Source organism: Phaethon aethereus (assembly GCF_964289735.1).
Source record: "Phaethon aethereus genome assembly, chromosome: 2".
Lineage (NCBI taxonomy): Eukaryota > Metazoa > Chordata > Aves > Phaethontiformes > Phaethontidae > Phaethon > Phaethon aethereus.
The window spans coordinates 125,429,749-125,451,847 of record NC_138582.1 but is presented as its reverse complement, the minus strand read 5'-3'; the positions used below and the strand labels follow the sequence as shown (position 1 = coordinate 125,451,847).

Sequence of the window (22,099 nt, the reverse complement as noted above, 5' to 3'; positions counted from 1 at the left end):
TCTAAACAGAAGCATAAAGAACTCTAATTTGCCTAGACAAAAAAGTGAAGATGATGCACTCTTTAACCATTTCAGGGTTCACATTTTTGAAATTCTGAAATTGAATGAAAAAAATCAGTTTTATCAGAATTACATTTACTTCTTGCCAAGTAGTATACACTGATTCGTATTTTCAACTGTCACTATTTCCTAGTAGACATTTTGGTTACAAATAAATTTGTGATAGTGATACAGAAAAAGAACTGTTTTCTTCTTACAAAGTATACTCTTACCCATTTCTCCCCAACATACTGAGCTGTTAGAAGCATATGTTACCCAAGGAACACAAGGGAAGGATATTGTTTCGGAAGCAACTTACTTTTGTAATAGGTCCTAGCTTTAGACCACAAAGAACTTCTTCCCAAAGCTGTGATTAATCCTCTAAGTAGAAAAAAATCAATAGCTATGTTTTTTGAAAGCATGAAGTCTACTGCAGAAGATGAGACCCCAAGGTTCTTGCTCTCAAAACAGGCATTTATCAACTTGTTAAAAAGGCAGCTGTACTGAGAAACATCTATAGTATCTGAAATGAAATGAAGAATATTAACTACTGAATTAAGTCAAAGGTAAATCTAACCAAAGGATCGCTTCTCAGTCAGTACCTAAATCAGGACTCTTGCTTCTATCAGCAAAACGGAACTGGATTGAGATAACTTATGATAATGCTTTATTCATCAAAAGTATTTTCATACAGTTAGTTCATTCACATTGTGAAGTCTTAAGGTCCAAGTAATAATTTGCTGCCAAAACCAACAGGATCAGAAAACAATATATTCACTTGCCCAAGCCTATAAATATAATCTTCACCTGATCTCTCAGACTTAAAATTTGCACCAATAAAAATCGCTTTGGTGCTTCCAAGTTCTTCTACTCTTACTCTGAACTGTCCCCTTCCTCTCAACTGTCCCCTTCTTGGCCAGACTGAGCAGCCTTGTACCCACCTCATGCCTCAAAGGACTAGATCCTTTTAGGATTCTCCGAGTAGATGGTCTTCCAACTAAACTCTCCTAACATACCTAAAAGCACACACTGGCAATAGGACTGAGACCTACACAGAGGAATCAGCTGAGGTTTCCTCAGTGGAGCCTGAGTAACTATGCATCTCACCTTGAAGTACACATCCAAAATTTGTCATATAAATTGAGCCCAGTTCTTAACATGGTACATAAAAGTAGCCTAGGTTAGCTAGCTGTTACTGAAAAAAACAATACATGAATCTATCTGAAGTTAAGATAAAATGAATCACCCCAATGATATTGCTGTTTTATCTTATTGTATAGACTGTGCATGATCCTTAAAAACGTAGTCGGTCTTTCCTGTTGCCTCGTGTAACTGAGCCAACGGGAAAAAGAGTACAGGTGTATAGACTCTGTGTGTGCGCATGTGCGGGAAGAGCTGCAGAGTACAATATGTATTTTAACTGACACTACACTCTTTGGGAAAAAAAAGAGATTGTCTAAAACCATCTTATTTCTTCAACAAATTTTAGCTGGAAAACAAACAAAAAGAACAGTACAGAATCATCTGTCAAATTTTTAGCTCTTAACACAGTACCTTTTTCTTTACTTACCAGAATGATTTTGAAAACCTGGTAAGTTCTGCAGAACTTCAAATGCCTGCCTGTATAAACTCTTCCTCAAGTATTTATGCACTAGTGTACATAACAGATTATGTCGATTAAGGATGTCCATTTTATCACAGGGCCACAATGGTGCATTTGTGGTCCACTCTGACTCTGTGGCAAACAACAATGCAGTGTTATTTCTATGAACTGAAACTGCTGGACGCTGAGACTTTTGAGCATTAAGAATATACTGTAAACTGTAGCAGAAAACAAATTTCAGAATTTCACAGAAAATACAGTTCTAGTTATTAATCATTTGTTCCTTATCACCAATACTTTTCAGATGAATTCTTTAAACCTTTATATTGTAAATAACCCCTTTTATTAAATATCATGGTAGTAAAATGGACTGTCAGTGTCACATCAATATATGTGTGTGTATATATATATGATACATACATACGTAAAATTGAACACCAAATTTTAGATCCTCAGTGTTACTTTATAGAATGCCTTCTATTCTTGTTTATACTTGAGTTTCTTCTCATTTCAGCAGATTAGAATTCCAAAAAGCCAGTAATTATGCGTTATGTAATTGCAGAAATACGGTACTATACTAAAGCTATTTTACTACATGTGGATACTGTGAGGGGTAAAGAAATACTGCGTTGACCCAAGCCTGAAAATTTTTGACAGCAAGTGTCACCTGGCTCAAAGGAAATCTACATGGGTCAGGGTCACTTTCGAGGCTGCACCCCTCCCTTATTATGGTAGGCTTTTGAGTAGAATGGTGTTGATGGCAGACTTCTGTGAAAACTTTTCTGAAAAAAAATTTGGTATTAGTCATAGTATTTCTTATACATATCAAGAAAAATACTAACCAGTAAGATGGAACACATTTTATTTTTGTTGTCCCAGTATTATTTACTAACATAGACCAGCTTCTAACTTTTACCTGAAATCTGTCATAGAAAGGGACTGTTCAAATTTAAGTCAAAACTCAGTTTTTTACGACAAGCTTACCTCTCAATACCCATGTTGCTCCATCCAAACTTCCAGTTTTAAGAAAAATTTCTGCAGCTTTATTAACAATTTGACATCTTGATGCTAACCTCTCTGCACCTGTAAGTCCTTTCAAGACTGTAAAATGTATCTGTAGCTCATGCAATTTATCCAAAACCTTCCTTCCCTAGCATACAAGGGAGAAGAGAAAGGGGGAAGATCACAGAAAGCAAACATAGAGTATATTTACACAAAATACAGCAGATTTAATTTGGTGATACAGATTTATACGCATCAGTTTAGTTATCTAAACTGAGTCAAGGTAAAAAGTACAGTAAAATTTCTAATGAACAGTAAGGGTTTTTTTGACTGTGTAGGCAAAAAACCCCCACCAACCTATTGTTTTAATAGTTCCCAGCACACTATTCCCCATAACATTATTTCTACTACATAATGTTCCTATACAGTATTTTTAATATACTTTGTAATTAATTTTTAGTATATTAGTATTTTTAGTATTTTATTTCCATTCAGCATTACACAATCTATAAAATTCTAGAAAGATCATACAGAGACTTTTCATTTTGCAGCAGAGGTATACTTGTTAAACTGAAATAATTACTCCAACATAAGTCAAAGAAAACACTGATAGTTGTACACAGCAGGACAATAAGCTGGAAAAAGTTGGTCCTGTCTGGCCAACAGTGTAACAACCAACAACTTTATCATCATGTTCCAGGTTCATACTTAGACTGGTTTCCTACAGAAGCTTCCTCTTAACTTCTTGGTTGGCCTTTTTAGTCAAAGATGGAAGAAAGATAGCAGTCTCAAAGATAATTAAGATCTGACCAATCTAAAAAAGATCATGATCGAGATAAGGTGGGATATCAAGTTAATGTCCCCAGCAAGGCAAGGACAGGCAGAATTCAGCACTTGTCCTGTCTGCCTGCACCTCGCTGGTCAAGCAACATGAACTAAACTCCAAACTAGACATGTTCCAGCTCTTGCTTAGTGTGTGCACCAATGAGGAGGTGGCTTATTACGAATCTTGTGTGCATGCATTGTGGTGGTGGAACGAGGGTCATGGAGGTAGAGGGAAAGGGAACTTTAGGTGAACAGAGAAGTTGGCAGAAAATGAAACTTACTTCTTCCCAAACTTTTTTTGAAAATGTTTTATGCATATGCACATACATACTGTGGACTGGCATATGCTCAAAATAGGAGACTTTTGAAGGCCTACAGGTATCTGCAAGGGTTTATCTCAGCATAACCCATAGAAGAATACCAATTACATCATTGCAGTTAACATTTAAGGTGTAAAGAACCCATTCAACTGTAGATGTATGTGGTTGAAGGAAAAAAATACATACCAGAAAGACTCGGGTGAAACTTTTACAGAAAAATAGAAACTTGAAATCTAAGTGCAAACCAGAGACAAAATACAAAATTAAGGAGGATCTGCATCTATTCCATCCTTCTAGCAAAAGGAAGGGCCACTAAGAAGTGGGTCTTTATAGTAAGATGGAAAGCATGCAGCTATAAGCACAAAAGATCTATAAAGGAAGGGCACCCAATTAAAATGCAGTTGTGGAATGAGATCCTTAATTGGACAAGAACCTCTGACCAATCCTCTGGAGTCATAAAATGTTGGGTAAAAATAAACCATAGCAAAATCCTTCAAGATAGGAAATAGTTGAAATAGGAAGTGGATGAAACAGTTGCCAAAGGAGCGTTAATGTTGCAGGATTCTCTACAAGTAAATATCCGGAAAGTAGTCTAGTGTTGCTTGAAGAGCTGTCTCCATGGAAGACCTATTCACATGTTTCAAATCTGCATGTTTTTTTGAAGTACATCCGTTTTATGAACTTTCCTTAGCTCTTACAAAAGGAGCTCTTCAGGATGAAGGAGCATACATTTTTTATATGTGAGAGCCACCCAGCTTCAAAGTTATGTGATAAAGAGGTTTGATGTTCACGAAGGGAGAGTGATCCGAAAAGCACATCTAGAGCTTTAGGCGGTCCAGCGTATTCATAAAATAGCATAGGGCATGTTCCTAAAGCCAAAATTACTTTGGGCACAGCAGGAAAAATAAAACCATCACTATCTTATTTTCTGGACTACTTTTTGGAAGAAACAAGACATGCGATCAAGCGGATGCTAGCCCATAACCACAGGATTAGGGTCTTATCTGATACATATAATGGAGTGAAACTGGTTGGAGAGAGGTAGGAATGACAGTTCTAGTTCAACCCTGAAGCAGAGAACAATTTGAGATCTGCTAGTTCTGATAAAAACCATTCAGAGCACAGCCTCATTCACACTCCCATGTGGTCAGTACAGGTTGTTTACAAGGCTATTTAAGGATCTGGGTGAGCAGTCTGTTGAGAAGTGGGTCTGATACCTAACACAACATTCTTAAAGATGTGATGATCTTTTGCTCTAGACATGAGAAAAATCATAGTATCATAAAAACTGTCTGCTTTTAGAAACTCCTGTTATGTAAGAGAAACACTACACATGCTTTTGACACCTTGCACCTCTGAAATTAGGACATGAAGATTAACCTCCTTGGAGTATCAGAGGTCAATCCAAATATCAGGATGTCCCTTAAGATGTTATCTGGAAAACAGCTAAAACGTATGAAAGGATTTCCCTATAAACACTGAATACATGCCGTCTCTGCTGAAGAAGACAGACAAAATCCAAGCCAAACTAAGCTCTTTTATGGGTATGTAAGCACTGACCACTCTTCAATGCCAAAAATTTAGACTATTTCTTCTATGGCCAGGAATATCTTAACTGTTCTAACTGCTGAGTTTTGTGGAACAAAAATGCTTTAAAAAGTTCTAGTGCAGTACTACAAAAGTGTTAATGCAAAGACCCCCTCTCCCCTAAACAGTACCACGCTGTGCTGCAGCTTGATAGGGACCTGCTAAAGACCATTCAACTCAAGAAGCTGATACTGCAAAATTAATGATTCATCAAAACACATGTTCCTTCTAGGCTAAGCACCTCTATCAAATATCTTCTGGGACTTAGCCTGACCCTGGAAACAGAGGGGTTACATAACAGAATTCCCGAGGATCATCCCCTTGAGACAGTAGTACAAAATACATTTTAATCCTTTGATGCAAGTGTTCCTCGACAATAATTCACAAAAAAACCCCAAGAGACAAAAGAGACAAGGAGAGTGTTTGCTTTTGTTCCTAAAAACGCATGCTGGAAATCGTCTTGTATGGGATGAGGAACATCCCAGTACAGCATAGTTATTAGTTTTAAGGATCAGACCCATTGACACAAAGCTAAGTTCAGGATGTGATCACTGACCAAAATACACTCCAAAATCATTGGTGGTTTATATTAATTCTTATGTTGTTACTGGTCATGTTGCCTTGTGTAGGAGATCCAGCTTGATATACACTGCTTCTTTCCAGGAAGGAAAAGATGCATTTAACATTGAAACGGTTCTTGTTGCAGTGAACTTATGATCAATACTGCATGAGGCCTAAAGAGTGTAAAACACCCAGTGAAAGGTCTACTCTCATAAACCTGGCCCTTTGTAATATCTGACAACTAAGAAAGGATTGTAAAGGGTATTTTTTGTAAGGTCCAAGTCTTTGCAAGATTCACAAAACTTGGAACCCTAGATTCAATAGAAGAAAAGCACTTCTAGTGACGTTCTGGGGAATGAGCAGTTCACCAAGAGCAGTAGCAGCCTTGCTATGCTTCTCTTCTGTCTTGGGGTCAGGTTCCATTTGGGATCAGGTTCAGAAGCATCAGTGCAGGAAAGGGCACACTCAGACTTCTGTAAACATTGTTTGAATTGCGAGGTCTCAGAATACACTAATATTGCCAGCTGGAAGAAGGTGACATTTCTGGGAAACAACCCCATCAGCACCTCACCCCAGAACCTCACGGAGACCTGTGTCCTAATCCAGATTCATCGTTGGCTCAGAAAAGTCAAAAGCTGAACCTGAACAATCAAGTTGTTGGTTGCAAGACAAAGTTATGATGGGCTCCATAGAAGACTACTGCTCAGAAAGGCACAATCCAGCTGGACGATTAAGAAGTACTGAGATGGTGGGGAGGCAGGTGGCACATCCAGCCATTCAATTAGAGAAACACAGTTTAACATCTAGAAAAGAAATGACTCATTCCTTTTCTGTCACTCAGGTTCCTATAGTCCAGTATACCTTTATCCACTGCAGTACTTTGTGATAAGAATACATTACACTTATCCCAATCCTTCCAATGAAAATTCTGTCTGCTTCATTATGTTGTGAATTTTTTATTACTGGAAAGAAAAAAAAACATTTTTTTTTATTTTACATGTAGATGCAGTTTTAAAGAAATTACACCTTGAAAAACACATTCATTGTGAAAATATTAAATATACTTTCTGAAATATTTGCCATTAAAAGTAGTAACTTCTTAAGTCTTAACACCAGAAGTAAGGTGCATCAGTTTATTCAGAAACTATTTCATAGTAGTCTAATTCATCCGTAAGATGACTGGACTTGTAATGGCATAATTTGCAAACATCATTACTATTAAAGTAAGCTTTGTGTTTTCTGGCACCATGGGGAAATGTTGGCAACTACAGAACTGAGTAATTACAAGTGTTTCCAACCATATTATACAAACACTTTGGAAGCACTGTTGGTATTCCAGAACAGTGGCATCCAAAATGGGGTGTGAGCACAGTAATCCATTCAGGTGTGGGAAGAAAATATTTTTTGTAGCATTAATTTTTTTTTTTTTTTTTTAAAGTAGTGTTTATTTCATCTGCATGCACTGGAGCAGAGATTCTCCTGCAGCCTGTGGTGAAGACCATGGTGAGGCAGGCTGTCCCCCTGCAGCCCATGGAGCTCCACACTGGAGCAGATCTCCACCTGCAGCCCAGGGAGGACCCCATGCCAGAGCAGGTGGATGTGCCCAAAGGAGGCTGTGACCCCATGGGAAGCTCATGCTGGAGCAGGCTCCTGGCAAGACCTGTGGCCCCATGGAGAGAAGAGCCCACGCTGGAGCAGGTTTGCTGGCAGGACTTGTGACCCTGTGGGGGACCCACACTGGAGCAGTCTGTTCCTGAAGGACGGTACCCGTGGGAGGGACCCAGGCTGGAGCAGTTCATGAAGAACTGCAGCCCATGGGAAGGACTCACGTTGGAGAAGTTCATGGAGGACTGTTTCCCATGGGAGGGACCCCACGCTGGAGCAGGGGAAGAGTGTAAGGAGTCCTCCCCCTGCAGAGGAAGGAGTGGCAGAAACAATGTGTGATGAACTGACAACCCCCATTCCTCATCCCCCTGTGCCACTCAGGAGGAGGTGGTAAAGAAATCAGGAATGAAGTTGAGGCCAGGAAGAAGGAAGGGGCAGGAAGAGGGTGTTTTAAGATCTGGTTTTAGTTGTCATTACATTTGACTGGCAATAAATTGAATTAATTTCCCCAATTCAAGTCTGTTTTGCCTGTGACTGTCATTGGTGAGTGATATCTCCCATGAGCTTTTCATAACATTTTCTCTCCCCTGTCCAGCCCGAGAAGGCGGGGGAGCAACAGAGCAGCTTTGGTGGGCACCTAGCATCCAGCCAGGGTCAGCCCACCACAAACTGGAAGCTGTGATAGCTGTTTTATAATATGAAAGTCTGTGGTCAGAAAGGTCATGTTCACATCTCTGAAGTAAATATTCGTCATGTTTTAGTAGTTAATACAAGTTGAAAAACATCTGAGTCATCCATTATAAAGTGCTTTAATATCCCACTCACACTTCACTGAGCCCCAGTTTTCTGCAAACTTATTGGGAAGAATGATACAGATATGTAAATGAAGGGACATAGCGAGGAAAGGGGTAAGAAAACCTGATAGAACTATTAAAAAATTAGAAGGTGTTTTGTGGACCCAGCCCTTGCAGAAATTCTTCATTCTTTATAGAACGAACTAATTCTGAAAATCCAAATTACTAAAAAAAACCCAACAAAAAAATGCAAGTTATATACTTGATGTAACCCTGTTCTATGTGTTTTGAAATATACAAATATATATATATAACTGTATTTACAGCTCTAAAGTTTATTTATGCTATTAAGAGTGTGACACTTCACATAACAATACTTAAATACATTTGAGTTTGTCCTGAGAACAGGACATTATTAAAAAAACCACCAATTTTGGTTTCTCTTCTTTATTTCACAAAGCTCAAATGTTTGGGTTTTTTTTTTTTTCCAGAACTTTCCTTGACTTCAAGTGTAAGCACTGCAGATATTACTTCTACTAGAAAATGGCTTCTATTGAGCATTTTAGCTGATTGTATTTGCACCTCAAGAAATTCTGAATATTGTAACATATAAAATTAACTAATATTCAGAAAACAGTGTACACATTTTGATTTTTACCTCTTAAAAACTCTACAAAAAATAGAGATGGACAAAACGCATTTCTTGCATCTTAATTTTACCTGCATCAGCAAAATCACAAAAAGGAACTCGTGGTCTGTCTGTCTCAGAATCTCTGGTTAATGTTTCAGCAATACATGAAGACAATTTCTGAAGATCATCAAAATGTTCACATCCAGTTCTCGCATTAACATACAAAGCTCCCAGCTTGGTCCAATCACTTTTCTCCTTGCAATGCTGCAAAAAAGGCAAGGGATAAATATAAGCAAACCTGCTTCCAGAACACCAAACAGAAAATATATCGAAATTCAAGAGATAAAACTGGGATAGACTTAAAGCAGAAAAAAGATGCAGATGCAACACTACTGCCAAGAACCTCCATATTCAATATGGCACAGTTACATGTTGCCTAACTTGCATGGACTGCTAATCACTTTTGTCCCTCAAGAAATTAAAATCCTTTTTCCATTCATGTCATGACCCCAACTGGGGAAGCTCATAACTTATTCATCCTATTTAAGAACTGGCATTCATCCAGTATTTTAATATCTTTTTTCTTCTTCTGCACGATGCGTGCCAAATTCATGTGGGTTTTTTTTTATGAATTAGTCTTTTCCTTGCCAAATCACTTGATGACTTTGGTGCTAAAGGTGTAAAAAAATCAGTTTTGGTTCTTCCATTCTTAAATTTTGGTCTCAGGATCTATGCAGTAAGTGTGATAATATGTGAACTATATTATAATTGTGCATAATAAGTAAACTTCCCTTGAATATGAAAGACGCACATGTCCAATTAAAGAATTTTTAATAATATTTTCTTATTCTTTCAAATACCTGCTTAGTGTTGCCAATTGGAGCCTTTTACAATTGTGCCTTTTTATACTAGATATGAATGCTATCTGCTAAATAATAAATTAAATAATTTTTTGGTGAGGAATGATGTACCATGACCAATTACAAGCGCAACAAATGTAAGGCATAGGGAATAATTGCTTAAAATTAGAAAATCTTTGAATTAGATGCAAGTATGTAAATTAACACAAAAAAGCCAAAGAGAGTTTTCCCCTGCATGTTAGTCTTTCCTAAACATGGCTTTGCATAAAAATATTTTATCATAATCTCAATATACTTAATAATAAAGCCCCCTAATTTTAAATTATGTAGAAACTGCTATTTCTTCTAGGTTTAAAAGAAGTCAAGGTTTAAGTATTCCAGCAGGCTTGAGGAATGCACATACTGTACCTGAATTTCAGCTACTGCCAAGTTGAAGTCAAAAAGCCAGTTCTTTTCAAAATGTCTTTCCTGAAACCTTCCATAAGAAAAAAATATTAATACTTAGTTTTAACATATCCTATTGGACTAAACTATGCACACTGAACACTGAAAACAGACATTTACAATCATGCCACAGGAAGTCAGTACATGTATTAAGCAAATATAATCGAGCAGAGCTATTTTCACAGAAAATATTCCCTTGTCTCAGTAGAAATGTAACTGAAAAGGTGTGAATAAGACTTGCAATCCATTAATCTTTTGGGACTTTTAGTGGGCATGGTGGTGTTGGGTTGACAGTTGGACTTGATCATCTTAAAGGTCTTTTCCAACCTTCATGATTCTGTGATTCTAGTAAGTATGATTCTAGTAAGTAAATGCAGAACTGTATTAGATGTATTTCTGACACAATGGTTAAAAGAAGTTAATTACATGAATGAAAGTGATATTCAGTTTTAAATACACAGGACCATAATACTTTATTCTGATGCCACCACTGAAACAATGGACACATCTATCCAGTGCAATGCTATCATGTAGAGATACATAACGTTAAGTATGAATGAGCTAACACAGGTAGCTGAAGTAGCACAGCTGCTCAAGTCTTCATAGATAAAGGGTATTTCTCAGTTTGTCCTAAAAACACATACATACTGAGGCAACCTGGAAGGGGTAATTCCTTTGTGAATCAGATTCCTGATCTGAAAAGTGATAAAAATTACCTCCAATATGTGTGTAAGTTGCACTGGTAGAACATAGAGATCTGTGGCTGAAAGGTACTCTATGGGAAAAGTATGAAAAGCAGCAAATAATTTCTAGTGCCTTCACTTGAAACAGTGATGGCTTGTTTTCACACAGTAGATGCTGCATATTTGGTTTCCTCTAAGAATCAAAGGCTGCTTTATGAATCGCAAATTTAAGTTTCTCAGCTTGTGTGTGCGTGTATGATGCAGATGATAGAAAAAAAAAAAGGATCACAATCTTGTGCAAGTGATGGGGAGATGTCAACAATTTTGGAACAGATTTGGGCTGTGATTTCATATTTTGCCTAGCATAATCCAGCAGTACTTAAAAAATGACCCTCCTCCCTAGTTGTGTTGGCACAAGTGTTTATGCAGTTGCACAGTACACGAAACTAGAAAACTACTTCGTATTATAACTAATCCTCCTATTGCCTAAAAGAGTTGTTAACTGCAGAAGTACTGTTTGCTTATGCAGGCATAAATGCTATATTAAACCACAATGTTTCTACTTTGACTACAGTTATGTAAAACATGTAGGACAGCTGGAAACAGATTGTACAATGATGATCAATATGGAAAAAACTAATCATAATCACAGTCAGAATCTAAGTTTTGACTTAACAATCTTTGATCTTTGAAGTACAGTAGCTTGACAGCACTTTCAAATACAACTAAGTGTGGTATGATAGTATTTTAATCCAAAACACTAAATTTGCATTTTCTAATTGCCTTTTAAAAGTTTTAACATAAATTTATAAAAATTTAACCTGAACAAGGAACCAGACAGATATAATTATAAAATAGCTCCTTAAAGACATACCTGGATTTTATGTTCAAAACAGTATTTATTTCCTGATTGGAAACTTGCAATTGGTGAAGGAACTTAAGAATATAGTCAAAATGTTCAGACTCAAGGAACATACCAGCATTAATGAACTGCAATATCAAAGAAAGGGAAGAAAAGTAAGCATACAAAAAGTTGTGTTCACTTATGTATTTCCAGAGGCAAGTGGCAAACAACAGCTGGAAAAACATTTCACAGTGAATCTCAGTCAAAAAATAAGGGATAATTATCCGCTAGTCACATTATAACTTTTAAAAAATATTAAGCGATATGTTTGAGTTTTAAAACAGGCAAGGTATTTCAGAAATTCCAGCAAGTAGCAGTAGTACAATCAAACTCATACCTTACAAAAGGTACTGATTAATGTAGGCACAGCGTCTCTTATATTCAAAGAGGCCACATGCTCAAAAACTTTCAGAAGAACATCTGCAGCTGGCTAATTTAGACAAAAAAGCACAATCAGTTTTACAACTCTGTTCAACTAGAAAGCTTAGAGTTTTTATAACGGGAACTTTTGAATGGCTCTTCCCCCCCTCCAAGATTTGAGTACCAGAGTAAAAACAAACTTGTTCCTACAAATGGCACAGTACTCAAAAAACTAAGAAACGATGGATCAAAGATTTAAAAAATATTACAAGGCCACCTACCAGTGTATTGATTCGTACAGCTACATTCAATATCTGAAATACTTCCCGCAACAAACAGTTCTTGAGCAAAGAAATGAGAAGATCGTTCAGCACTTGAGAAGCAAAATCCACACCAGGAGTAACTTCTCTGTAATATTTCACAAATATTTGGACTGAAAAAGCAATTAAATTAATTAACTTTGGGGTAATTGATGCTAACTATTTAAACAAGTTATTTCCTTAAATTTTAAATGCAGTGTAACAACCTTAATTATCCAGGATATTATGGGACAGGGATATGGAGAAAAATGGGTGAAAGGATCCAGTCTGAATACAGTATTAACCTTACTAGACCCAGACTGACTATTCTGAAATATCTTGTGTCATTGAGCTGAGCACCATAAGCCCTGTAGGTCTGCAGAAAGCTTAGCTCATTTGGTGCAGCACAAGAAAAATGCACAAAACCAGGTTAGATTTGGTAAGTGCACCAAGGTAGTAAGGCCTTTGCAGACATGAAGCTCTAGGAAGTGATCTGCAGCATTATCATGGTGGATGGTCTTACAACCTGTTCCAGCGCTAGCCTTGATAGACATGTACTGTATCCTGCTGGTACCCAGTGTTATCTGCATTACAATGCTCAGTATTGCAGCATGGGAACATTACGACACAGGGTGCAACTGGATCCCACGTTCACATTGTGCTACAGTCTAATAAGCTTTCAAAAACTTAAAGACTGCCCAGGACAGGTACAAAAGGAATGACTGTCCAGAGTAAAATTTAGCCCTTTCTGACTGGACTCAAAAGCTCAGATGGATCTGAATCAACTATAGTCCCTAAAAATCGTAATTGTTTACACATATGGTAATGTGAAAGGACTAAACTAAAGCTGTTCGGGTGCTGCAGCAGCACTTCATTTTAAGAGCTTAATTCTAAATTTTTTGGATTTGTGATGTTTGGCCAGGGTGTCCAAAAGTGCCTTAACAAAATTTTCATTCTGTTAAGCCTCTCCCCTGCCCCAGTTACTCATTTCTACTCTCAAGTCTAGTTCTACTCAGGCTAAGTTCATCTTCTGTGGAAGTAAGATTTGTAACAACCTCCCAAGATAACTGCGTATCTAAATACCTAGCCACAATGGGAAACTGGATCATGAAAACACATGGAATGGATGTATTCCTTCAAAATAAGAACTTCTTATTCACTGTTGAAGTGGCATCCATTTCTCTCCTGACAGCCTATTTAATTTGCTTTAAATAAGCTAAGTATCAAAGATACATCAAAAGCTACTACTGTATCATACCTGCACGTTTTAGAAGGCTTGATTCTTTGATACTAATGTATGTCCTAAGTATTGCCATGCAAATCTAGAAAAAGAGGAAAAAAATCCGTAGTAAAATGTTACCTCAGTTTATGCTGAACAAGAGGACTACCCACAAACATGAGTTCTAGAAGGAAATGAGCTTTACATTACTTTTGTTTAACCCATACATACTGACAAATGGTATAAGAAGGTAATTGGGTCTGTAGGAAAAGGTGCTGTCAAAAGGACAGCAAATTAAATAGAAAAATAATGTTGTTTGCAAAAGGAGCTGCTGGGACCACAACTACATGCATGTGTGTGTATATACTCATAGCAAACAAAAAACCAAATGAAAATACAGTTACTTCAGAATTCATAAGTGTGTCAGACTGTAAACAAACAAAGGGCAGCAAAAAGGTGAAAGTGAAAACATGATAAACAAAAGTTACATGAATGTACCAACTGAGAAGTCAAAAAATTATCTAGAAATGAAGTTGGTAACACTGATCTTCACAAGTCACTCATAAGGACATAAAAGAAAAAGCTCAGAACTAACTCAATTTAATGAACCCTTTCACCCCAGACACATTTGATTAAAAAAAATTATCCACACCTAGATATTTTAATATGTTATTTGATATTGGAACATTCTTGTCTTAACATCTTAAGCTGTCAGCTCTGTGATAATTATACATTTTGCTCCATCTCTGCAGATGAAGAAATAAAGACTACTGAGAATAATTCTCAGAATTCCAAGGTAGGAAAAAATCCACCCACCCTTTCAGATACTCTTTGTCACTTCTAGAACATTTACAGTCTTTCTGCACAGCAATGTAAATGGGTCATATTTAATACTGTTTTGTGAAATAATGAAAAATCAAGAGACAGAAAACGCCCTAAATTAGTAGTCATGTTATTACAGAATTGAGTTGGGTTTATTTTTACATGCAGCTTCAAAATTAGACAGGATCCACTCATGGAGTTTGTTACATAGCAGATGAATTATCAAAGAGGAAAATACTGGTTTGTGGTCAAGACATCTTTCATTTTCTAAAACTATTAACCTGTTCAGATCATCAAATCAAAGACACAAAAATTGTACACTTAAGTATGTTAAAGATAAATAGAGCTTATTGTTTCTATTTTGAAACAGTGTCATAATGCTGCTGAACTATAGTCTAAGATACACCTTTCAGAAAATCATGTAGAATCTTTATCGTTAATATACATGCAGTGTCACTTGCCAATGGGTTAACTCATTTAATACAAATCTACAATCCCAGGTGGCTGAGGGCACTTCCGAAACAAACTTTAGCACATGCTTACAGTATGAAATTAGTTTGGTTTCTTTTGGAATCTGTTTTCCTCCTTCTTTGGACTGACTCCCCAAAAAACCCCAAGATTGCATCTGGAGCAATGGCTGTGTAACTTATACAAGCAACCATCTGTCCAGTAAAACACAGCTCTACTGCAGTAACACAGAGGTGCTTAAATCAGAAGAACAAGCATGAGAATTTATGAAATCCTTCAGCATCTCCCAGTCAGTGTGCACTCTGATGTTTAATAAGGGGGAAAAACCTCATGCTGCAGCCCTTCGCTCAGTGAGATCAAAACCAGGATTGTTTTTACAAGAGATTCTGTTTATGAACCCTGTGGCACTTTTGAGACACACACTCCATATTAACTGTGTCTGAAAGTAACCAACAGGTTCACAAATTATTTAAATAAAAGGCCAGTGCAACTTTAAGTCTCATTATTTAGGAAGCCAGATTAAAATAAAACACCCCCGCCCCCCCGCAAGCATACACCCCAGGCCCTGAAGTTGCAAGACGACATTCATGAAGACAGAAATCTTCCTATTTTATATCCTGTTTGCTTCCAGTTAGATGTTCATAGGATCAAGGAAAAAGACAGTAAGAAGTTACAAAAATTAAGCATTTCTTTAGTGGATGCAAGTCCAAAAAAGCTAATGAGAAAGGTGTAGAAAGATAAAATAAAATCAGAGAAATACAGTTTGCATAAAGATGCTTTCAAACCACTTATCTAACTGTGCAATTATTACCTATGTTGCAGTCCGAAGTGTCATTCAAGCCAAACTGAATTTCCTGTAATTTCAATTTATGCCCACTGTCTCTTGTCCTTTCACTGGGCACCACTGACAAGAGTGCGGCTTCATCTTCTTCACCCACCCTCCCATCAGATAGTTAAGATCCGCCCCCTTTAAAGATACACATAGTTAAGATCTGTCCCCTTTAAATAATTTGGGGAGTACTTAAAACACAGTCTTAATAGTTTCGTTTACTTTGATAATACAAAAGAGTTTTCACTGTTTGAAATTAAAAAGGCATCTTTAAAATAAAATAAAAACTGGTAACTTGTAGAACTCTCCGAGCTCAAGAGTATGCTGATTTTCAAAACATGGTATGTTTATGAATTAAATCACTGCTGTGTGGTGTGATCAACCAACAACTGTGAAGAGTGTTAAATCCTAGTAAGTTATGCCTTAAAGCATCAACCAGTTACTTAATGAAAAGAAAGGAATATCCATTATGGGGAAAGTTACTTCTCTTCAAAAATTCTGGTAACGCTTATCACTGAAAACATAGTACTAAGCAAGTGGACTACCAATTTGCAGAACAATTCCTAAAGAGATTTATTTCCTCTGTATTTGACTAGATGACTTTGTTGCTGCTTTACCTGTCTTCCATTTATGTACTTTGGTGCCACCATGAGGTGCTTGGCCTATTATTTTTTTTAGAACTGTCCATTTAAAAATAATAAGTAAATACACAAACAAAACCCAAAGTATAGTTTGAGACTACCAAGAAAGTTAGGCTAGGTTTGGTGGGCAAAACAGTAAATGTGCTGGAGTGCTGCACCACAAGTAAAATCAAATGTAATGGATTTTTAATACTTTTTTTAGTATTTATGTCTAACAGGTTCACCACAAGTTATTTTTTACATTTTGATTCTGTAATTTCTTTCTTATTGACACCAATGATAAAATTGTACTCATACCAGTAACATGGCAGATAAGAAATAAATCTTGTAAGACCTGATGAGGACAAGTTTAGGCATTTGTCTTTGTTTAGTCGTTTTACTGTTTTTATTTGCTTCCAAGTGACTTAAAGAACCACCTAAGTCTTGGTTTCATACAGCCAATTCCAAAATCTTGTTACACAACAGCACAATTAGCTTGCCTTGCACAGTTCTTGGAAGTATTACAGACTTGTAATTTCTTTGTTAAGTGGTTTGAAAACACACCTACTTTGCCCACCACTGGAAAAGTATTTTTCTTGCAAATATTATAAGAATTGTGGCTCCGTTTAAGCAGATTACAGCACCTTTAAACAAACATGACCCTGTTGCAGAAAACTTGCAGAAAGTAATATACCCTAGATGGCTGTTGACTTTAAGCATACAAAATCTGGGTTTGCTTACAGGTCTCCGATGCTTGGGACAGAAATGTCTTAGAATCTCCCCATTCTACTACTCTGTATTCGTACAGCCTAATTCTTGCTCTTTTTAAGAGAACAGACACCAGCAAAAGTCTACTAGTTCAAAAGTCTACCACTTTTTTTAAAAAAAGAACTTTAAAAGATCTTGAAAGAATTTCTGAACATTTTTTTGATCCATCAATCTCTGAAATTTACTCTTTTTCCATATATAAATAAACAAAGGAAATGTCATTTTGCATTTAAAAAGTGTTCACACTTACAATCTGTTCCTTTCTTCAATAAATCTCATTACCTTTTCATCCCCTTGTTCAGGAACGTGCCAAAACCAACATTTTGCTCTTTCACACCCACGCAGAGTCATGAAATAAAATCTGCAATATTTACGGGGCAATTCAATCATCTCAAGGATCCGCGGGACTGAATAAGAAGCCTAAAATAAAATAAAATTAAAGCAAGCAGAGAAACAGTAACAGATAATATTTTTGAAAGCAAACATGCTTATTGTTTTGAGAATTTAAAAATATCTACAAATTATAAAAGCTATAAATAGGTGATCTACAATTAAATCTTTGAAAAAACCCTCATCTCTATACTGCATTTGCAGCATTTCCAAGATCAAGAAAGACCAAGACTCATCCAAGATCAATCCCTTGTCACGTCTAACACAACAAAAAACTGTCTTGAAGACCACAGAGAGAATGTAAGAAGTGCTAAATGAGATGGACAAGGAGTAGAGAGGAGGAAGAAAGGTGACAAACTCCTGCATGGCTCTGGATAATATCTGAGAATTCTGGGGCATCAATTTCCTTTACCCTTTTCCAGTGCCCAGCATAATGGATAATGGAGTCTGCCTAAAACATGTGAAACCTTGTCTGCTTTTCAGTTCTATGAAAACAATAAAGCAAAAAGCATTATTTGATTTTCCTTAAGCTGGAAACAGAAATCAACAAAGCTCCACTGTGAATAGCTGTCCCCTCAACATTGATTTTGTTCTCAGAAATTTTATCTACTCAGTGATAACATATTAGAGGAGTAGAAACATAAACATACATAGATTCATAATTTCTGACTAGATATATGGAGAATTGTCTGAATATCCATAACAAAAAGTTAGTGCCAAAGGATCAGAAATCATTAAGGATTTAACAACTTACAAGTGCATTTTTTTCCATCTTCCATGGCTCAAAATCTCCATAATTCTGCAATGGCAGCACAGGACTTTTTCCTGAAAATGTATAATCTAAAAATTAGGATGAGGGCGATAAATGGATCGTGTAATAAAATGAACCATACTGAAACCACTCTCATTTATCTTATTTTCCTTTATATTTATAGTTCCTTCAAGTCACAGCAAAGATTAATGAAAATTTGATTAATACAATCTAAAGCCAGTAATTTAAGTTACAGTTGTCTTAATTATCCTAAAACTGAGAATTTACACAAGCTTCAGGAGTAAGCACATTTTAATTAAAAACTTCACCACTTTATCCGAGGTTTCTAACTTATGGAGATAAGAAAAGAAATAGAATAAAAATATCCAGAAGTCTTAATTTGAAAAGGAAAAAAACAAACACACTTTACCAGTAATTTTTGCATTCCCACATCGCTAGCCATAAATTGAAACTATTTTTCCAGAATTGAAATAAAACCTTTCATGCTCTAAGCAGTGCAATATCAAGCTTAAGCCCAATGTAAGCTACTGGTTTCTTAACCATGAAACTTGGTTTTAGAACTTTAATTATTATTAACATATTTCTTTCCCTGAAAAATGAATAATGTTAATGGAAGATAAAAGTTCAAATTTTCAACTCCGTATCTAAAGAGGTGTAAGAGCTTTTGAGTGCCTTGCTTTCTAGGTTCCCATCTGGCCCCTTGAAAGAACTGTGTATTCAAAAGGCAGGTTGCTTAGCCCTTTCTGACAAACTATAGTTATTAAAGAGCATCCAATAATGATGCATGTTCTAATAGGGACTTGCAGTAGGTACACGGTTCTTAATCTGCATGTCTTTCTAAACAGACAGGACTATCACAGGATAGGAAAGAGAAATATAATGTATAACAATTAAATATCTAAATTTTATGTACTGTCACAGCTGCATAATTTTGTGCAGTGATGGTGGGCAATTTGGTGAATTCAGGATTGGATAAATTTAGTGATAGGAAAAAGACTGAGAGAATAGTCAAACACTAGCTGCAGAAAAATGCCACTGGAAACTTGAGCTTGGAAGTTTTTCCTCCAGATTCTTGTTGTCCCAACAGCATACAGTTTCTGACCACGTCTTTTCAATAGTTTGTATTCTCCCTGCTGACTGTATGTCAAATTTGTAGGAGAGCAGGCACTTAGGTGAAATAGCCAATCCTGCCTGCACAGTTCTGGGGGAAAAAAAAAGGCTGTTTTGCCTACTCCTAGCACGGAAACTCTTGCTTTGGCAACTATTTCAAGTGATTTTAAGAAGGAAGTCAAAAGGCGTATACACTTTTAAGGCCAAAGACATGAGCAATTTCAAACTACTGTAGTCTAGAGACATGTTTCAGAGCCGTTTTATAGCATCTATGTTTCTTGCACTTCCTGAAAATACTGTTACATGACACAAAGATAAAATCATTCTATAAGCTCAGCTGGCAGTATAATTTGAAACTAAGCAAGAACCTCTGCCACTGATCTCAATTCAGGAAGTCCACGTTTATAAACACCCATATTAACCAACAATTCTAAAAACATTAATTCCCAAAACAGCTGTTGCAAAGAAACAGAATGAAATATCTATCTGTAAGTAATCAATTCCTGTTTTTCTCTATCTTGTATGCCACATAAAACTATGCATTTATGTAAGGCTAAATGTCAGAGTTGTTATGTACAGAGAAAAAGAGACGGGAACTTTGACTGCAATTCCATCACATTATGATTTCTCTAGCAGAAAAGCTAGCACTTACGAGATACCTTAGGTCCCAGGTGTGAAATGTATCAGGTCAAAATAAAGTGCTGCTTATTCAATCTAGATCATTTCCTTGATCCAGTCTAGTGAATGTCTCACAAACATTTGAATTGGCATAAACAACAAAGTGCTGACCTTTGGCAAGGTGGGCAAATCCCTTAGCCAAGTTTTGCTGACAGGTAACAAACAACTAAGAAAATCTGCAGTCACATTCTCTGACCATAAATAAAGAAAAACAAGTTACTTGCCAATAACATGGCTCAAACACAACATGTCAAAATACTAAGAATGGAGGCATTGCTGTACCATTGAAGTATCTGAGAACCATAAATACTAAGATAGAATGATTGCTATTTGACCCTACTAAATAGGATTCTGCTAAAAAACCCAGCGCAACAAGCCTCACTAAATACGAGAGCTTGTATTTTTGCTTCTATGTGTGCAAACCAAAATGAATTCCAGCCAATGCTGTCAGGAATTGAAGGAATTCGTTAACATTTCATAGGTAAATAAAACACATGTAAAAATAAATTCTGGAGGGTTCACCAATACAGCATACAATACCATTTGTCTGGGGTTTCATCACTGTAGCTTCACTGAGGACATTTGCTTTCGGGGCATGCAATGGAAATTCTGATGACAGCAATTCACAGTTCACAAGATCTTTGTATTTACAGTCACTGTAAGTATTAAAAAACAAAAATTTGTTTAACCAAATTAAACGGGTGCTTCTCCAATATACTGAACACCTAAAAAGAGGGATTAAGTGTATAAAAGATGAGAATTTCTTCAACAATTTACACAACACTTAAAAACATTGCTGTAAGTTTAAATAGCTAGCAGTCCCGACAACTTCACTTTCATTACTCATTGCCTCATCCACTCTGATTATGATTTTAGCCGAGATTATTCTGTCCTAAAGTGTAACTATATGAAACTCAATAAATAAGTAGAAAAGGCACCTCTGAACCACTTCTATTTATTTTTCACTATGCTGACAGGAAGACAGATGATTTCTGTCACTTCTGAAGAGGCAGAGTTCAATAGCCTGTTACGTAGTATCTGCCAAAGAAGTAATCCACCCACAAAGCTTTTCAAATTACATTTGAAGAGCCAACTGTTTTCCTTCCTAACAACTGACACTACTCAGCAAAAGATTTAGGTGATTTCAAGGAGAACTCCAATTAAAGACTGTTCTGCCTTTAACTATACCCAAATATACACATTCCAGATAATTAAACTACTGAAATGTGATATTTTCCAAAATAAGCTGCAAATATTGCAAGCAAAATACTCGGTGATCTCTTTCTTATTCACTCTTTCTTATTCATAAAGCCACAGAAAAAAAATAATGCCCATTCAGGAGATCTTCCTCCCCTCCTCCTTTCAGTTAAGAATCTAGGTTCAGTACAAAGGACATTTCAGTCTGCTTGCCGTTTGGAGACAGAAACAGACTTGCTATCTCCTATGAGGGGCATATTCTAGATATTTAATACTCCTCATAGCCAGGATAAATGCTGGCTAAAACCTTTCCTAAACTGCAGGCTGTTTTTAATGCAATTTGAGATAATGCTATGGCAGAGAAGAACAAATTGTATCTAATAAACGCAAATTCTTCAATATCAACCTTTATTTTTATTCTAGTCAATGTACTGTATAGGTCTCCAGATGAAAAAAATCTGCAGATCTAGTTACTCTGAATTTTCAAGTTACCATGTAAAATTTTTTTAATGCTTCCTTGCGATGCCAACCTCAGATCTGACACAACAGGATTTTCATAGCAGCTTACCTTCAGGATCATCTCAGCTCTTTGAGATTTTGCCAGGAACTGTAAACTATATCACTCTACAATCAATTTATTTTTTTTAAGTAACAGCATCACTAGAAGCAGAGTTTGCTAAATAAGAGCAGTGACCATGTTTTCTTCTAG

At 36.5% G+C, this 22,099-nt stretch overlaps 1 protein-coding gene across 1 annotated transcript in view; it reads right to left on the bottom strand.

Moving 5' to 3' along the window:
* The window catches only part of TOPAZ1 (testis and ovary specific TOPAZ 1), a gene marked incomplete at both ends in the record, with an annotated part of 41,677 nt that overhangs the window by 2,475 nt on the left and 17,103 nt on the right, over positions 1 to 22,099 (bottom strand). Inside the window, 13 exons of the mRNA XM_081996482.1 lie at positions 359 to 562; positions 1,610 to 1,774; positions 2,627 to 2,792; positions 6,799 to 6,899; positions 9,057 to 9,231; positions 10,236 to 10,302; positions 11,829 to 11,944; positions 12,196 to 12,288; positions 12,500 to 12,651; positions 13,776 to 13,839; positions 17,526 to 17,663; positions 18,388 to 18,458; positions 20,734 to 20,849. Of these exons, the coding sequence (XP_081852608.1) occupies positions 359 to 562; positions 1,610 to 1,774; positions 2,627 to 2,792; positions 6,799 to 6,899; positions 9,057 to 9,231; positions 10,236 to 10,302; positions 11,829 to 11,944; positions 12,196 to 12,288; positions 12,500 to 12,651; positions 13,776 to 13,839; positions 17,526 to 17,663; positions 18,388 to 18,458; positions 20,734 to 20,849 (1,628 nt within the window). The remainder of the gene's footprint in view (positions 1 to 358; positions 563 to 1,609; positions 1,775 to 2,626; positions 2,793 to 6,798; positions 6,900 to 9,056; positions 9,232 to 10,235; positions 10,303 to 11,828; positions 11,945 to 12,195; positions 12,289 to 12,499; positions 12,652 to 13,775; positions 13,840 to 17,525; positions 17,664 to 18,387; positions 18,459 to 20,733; positions 20,850 to 22,099) is intronic.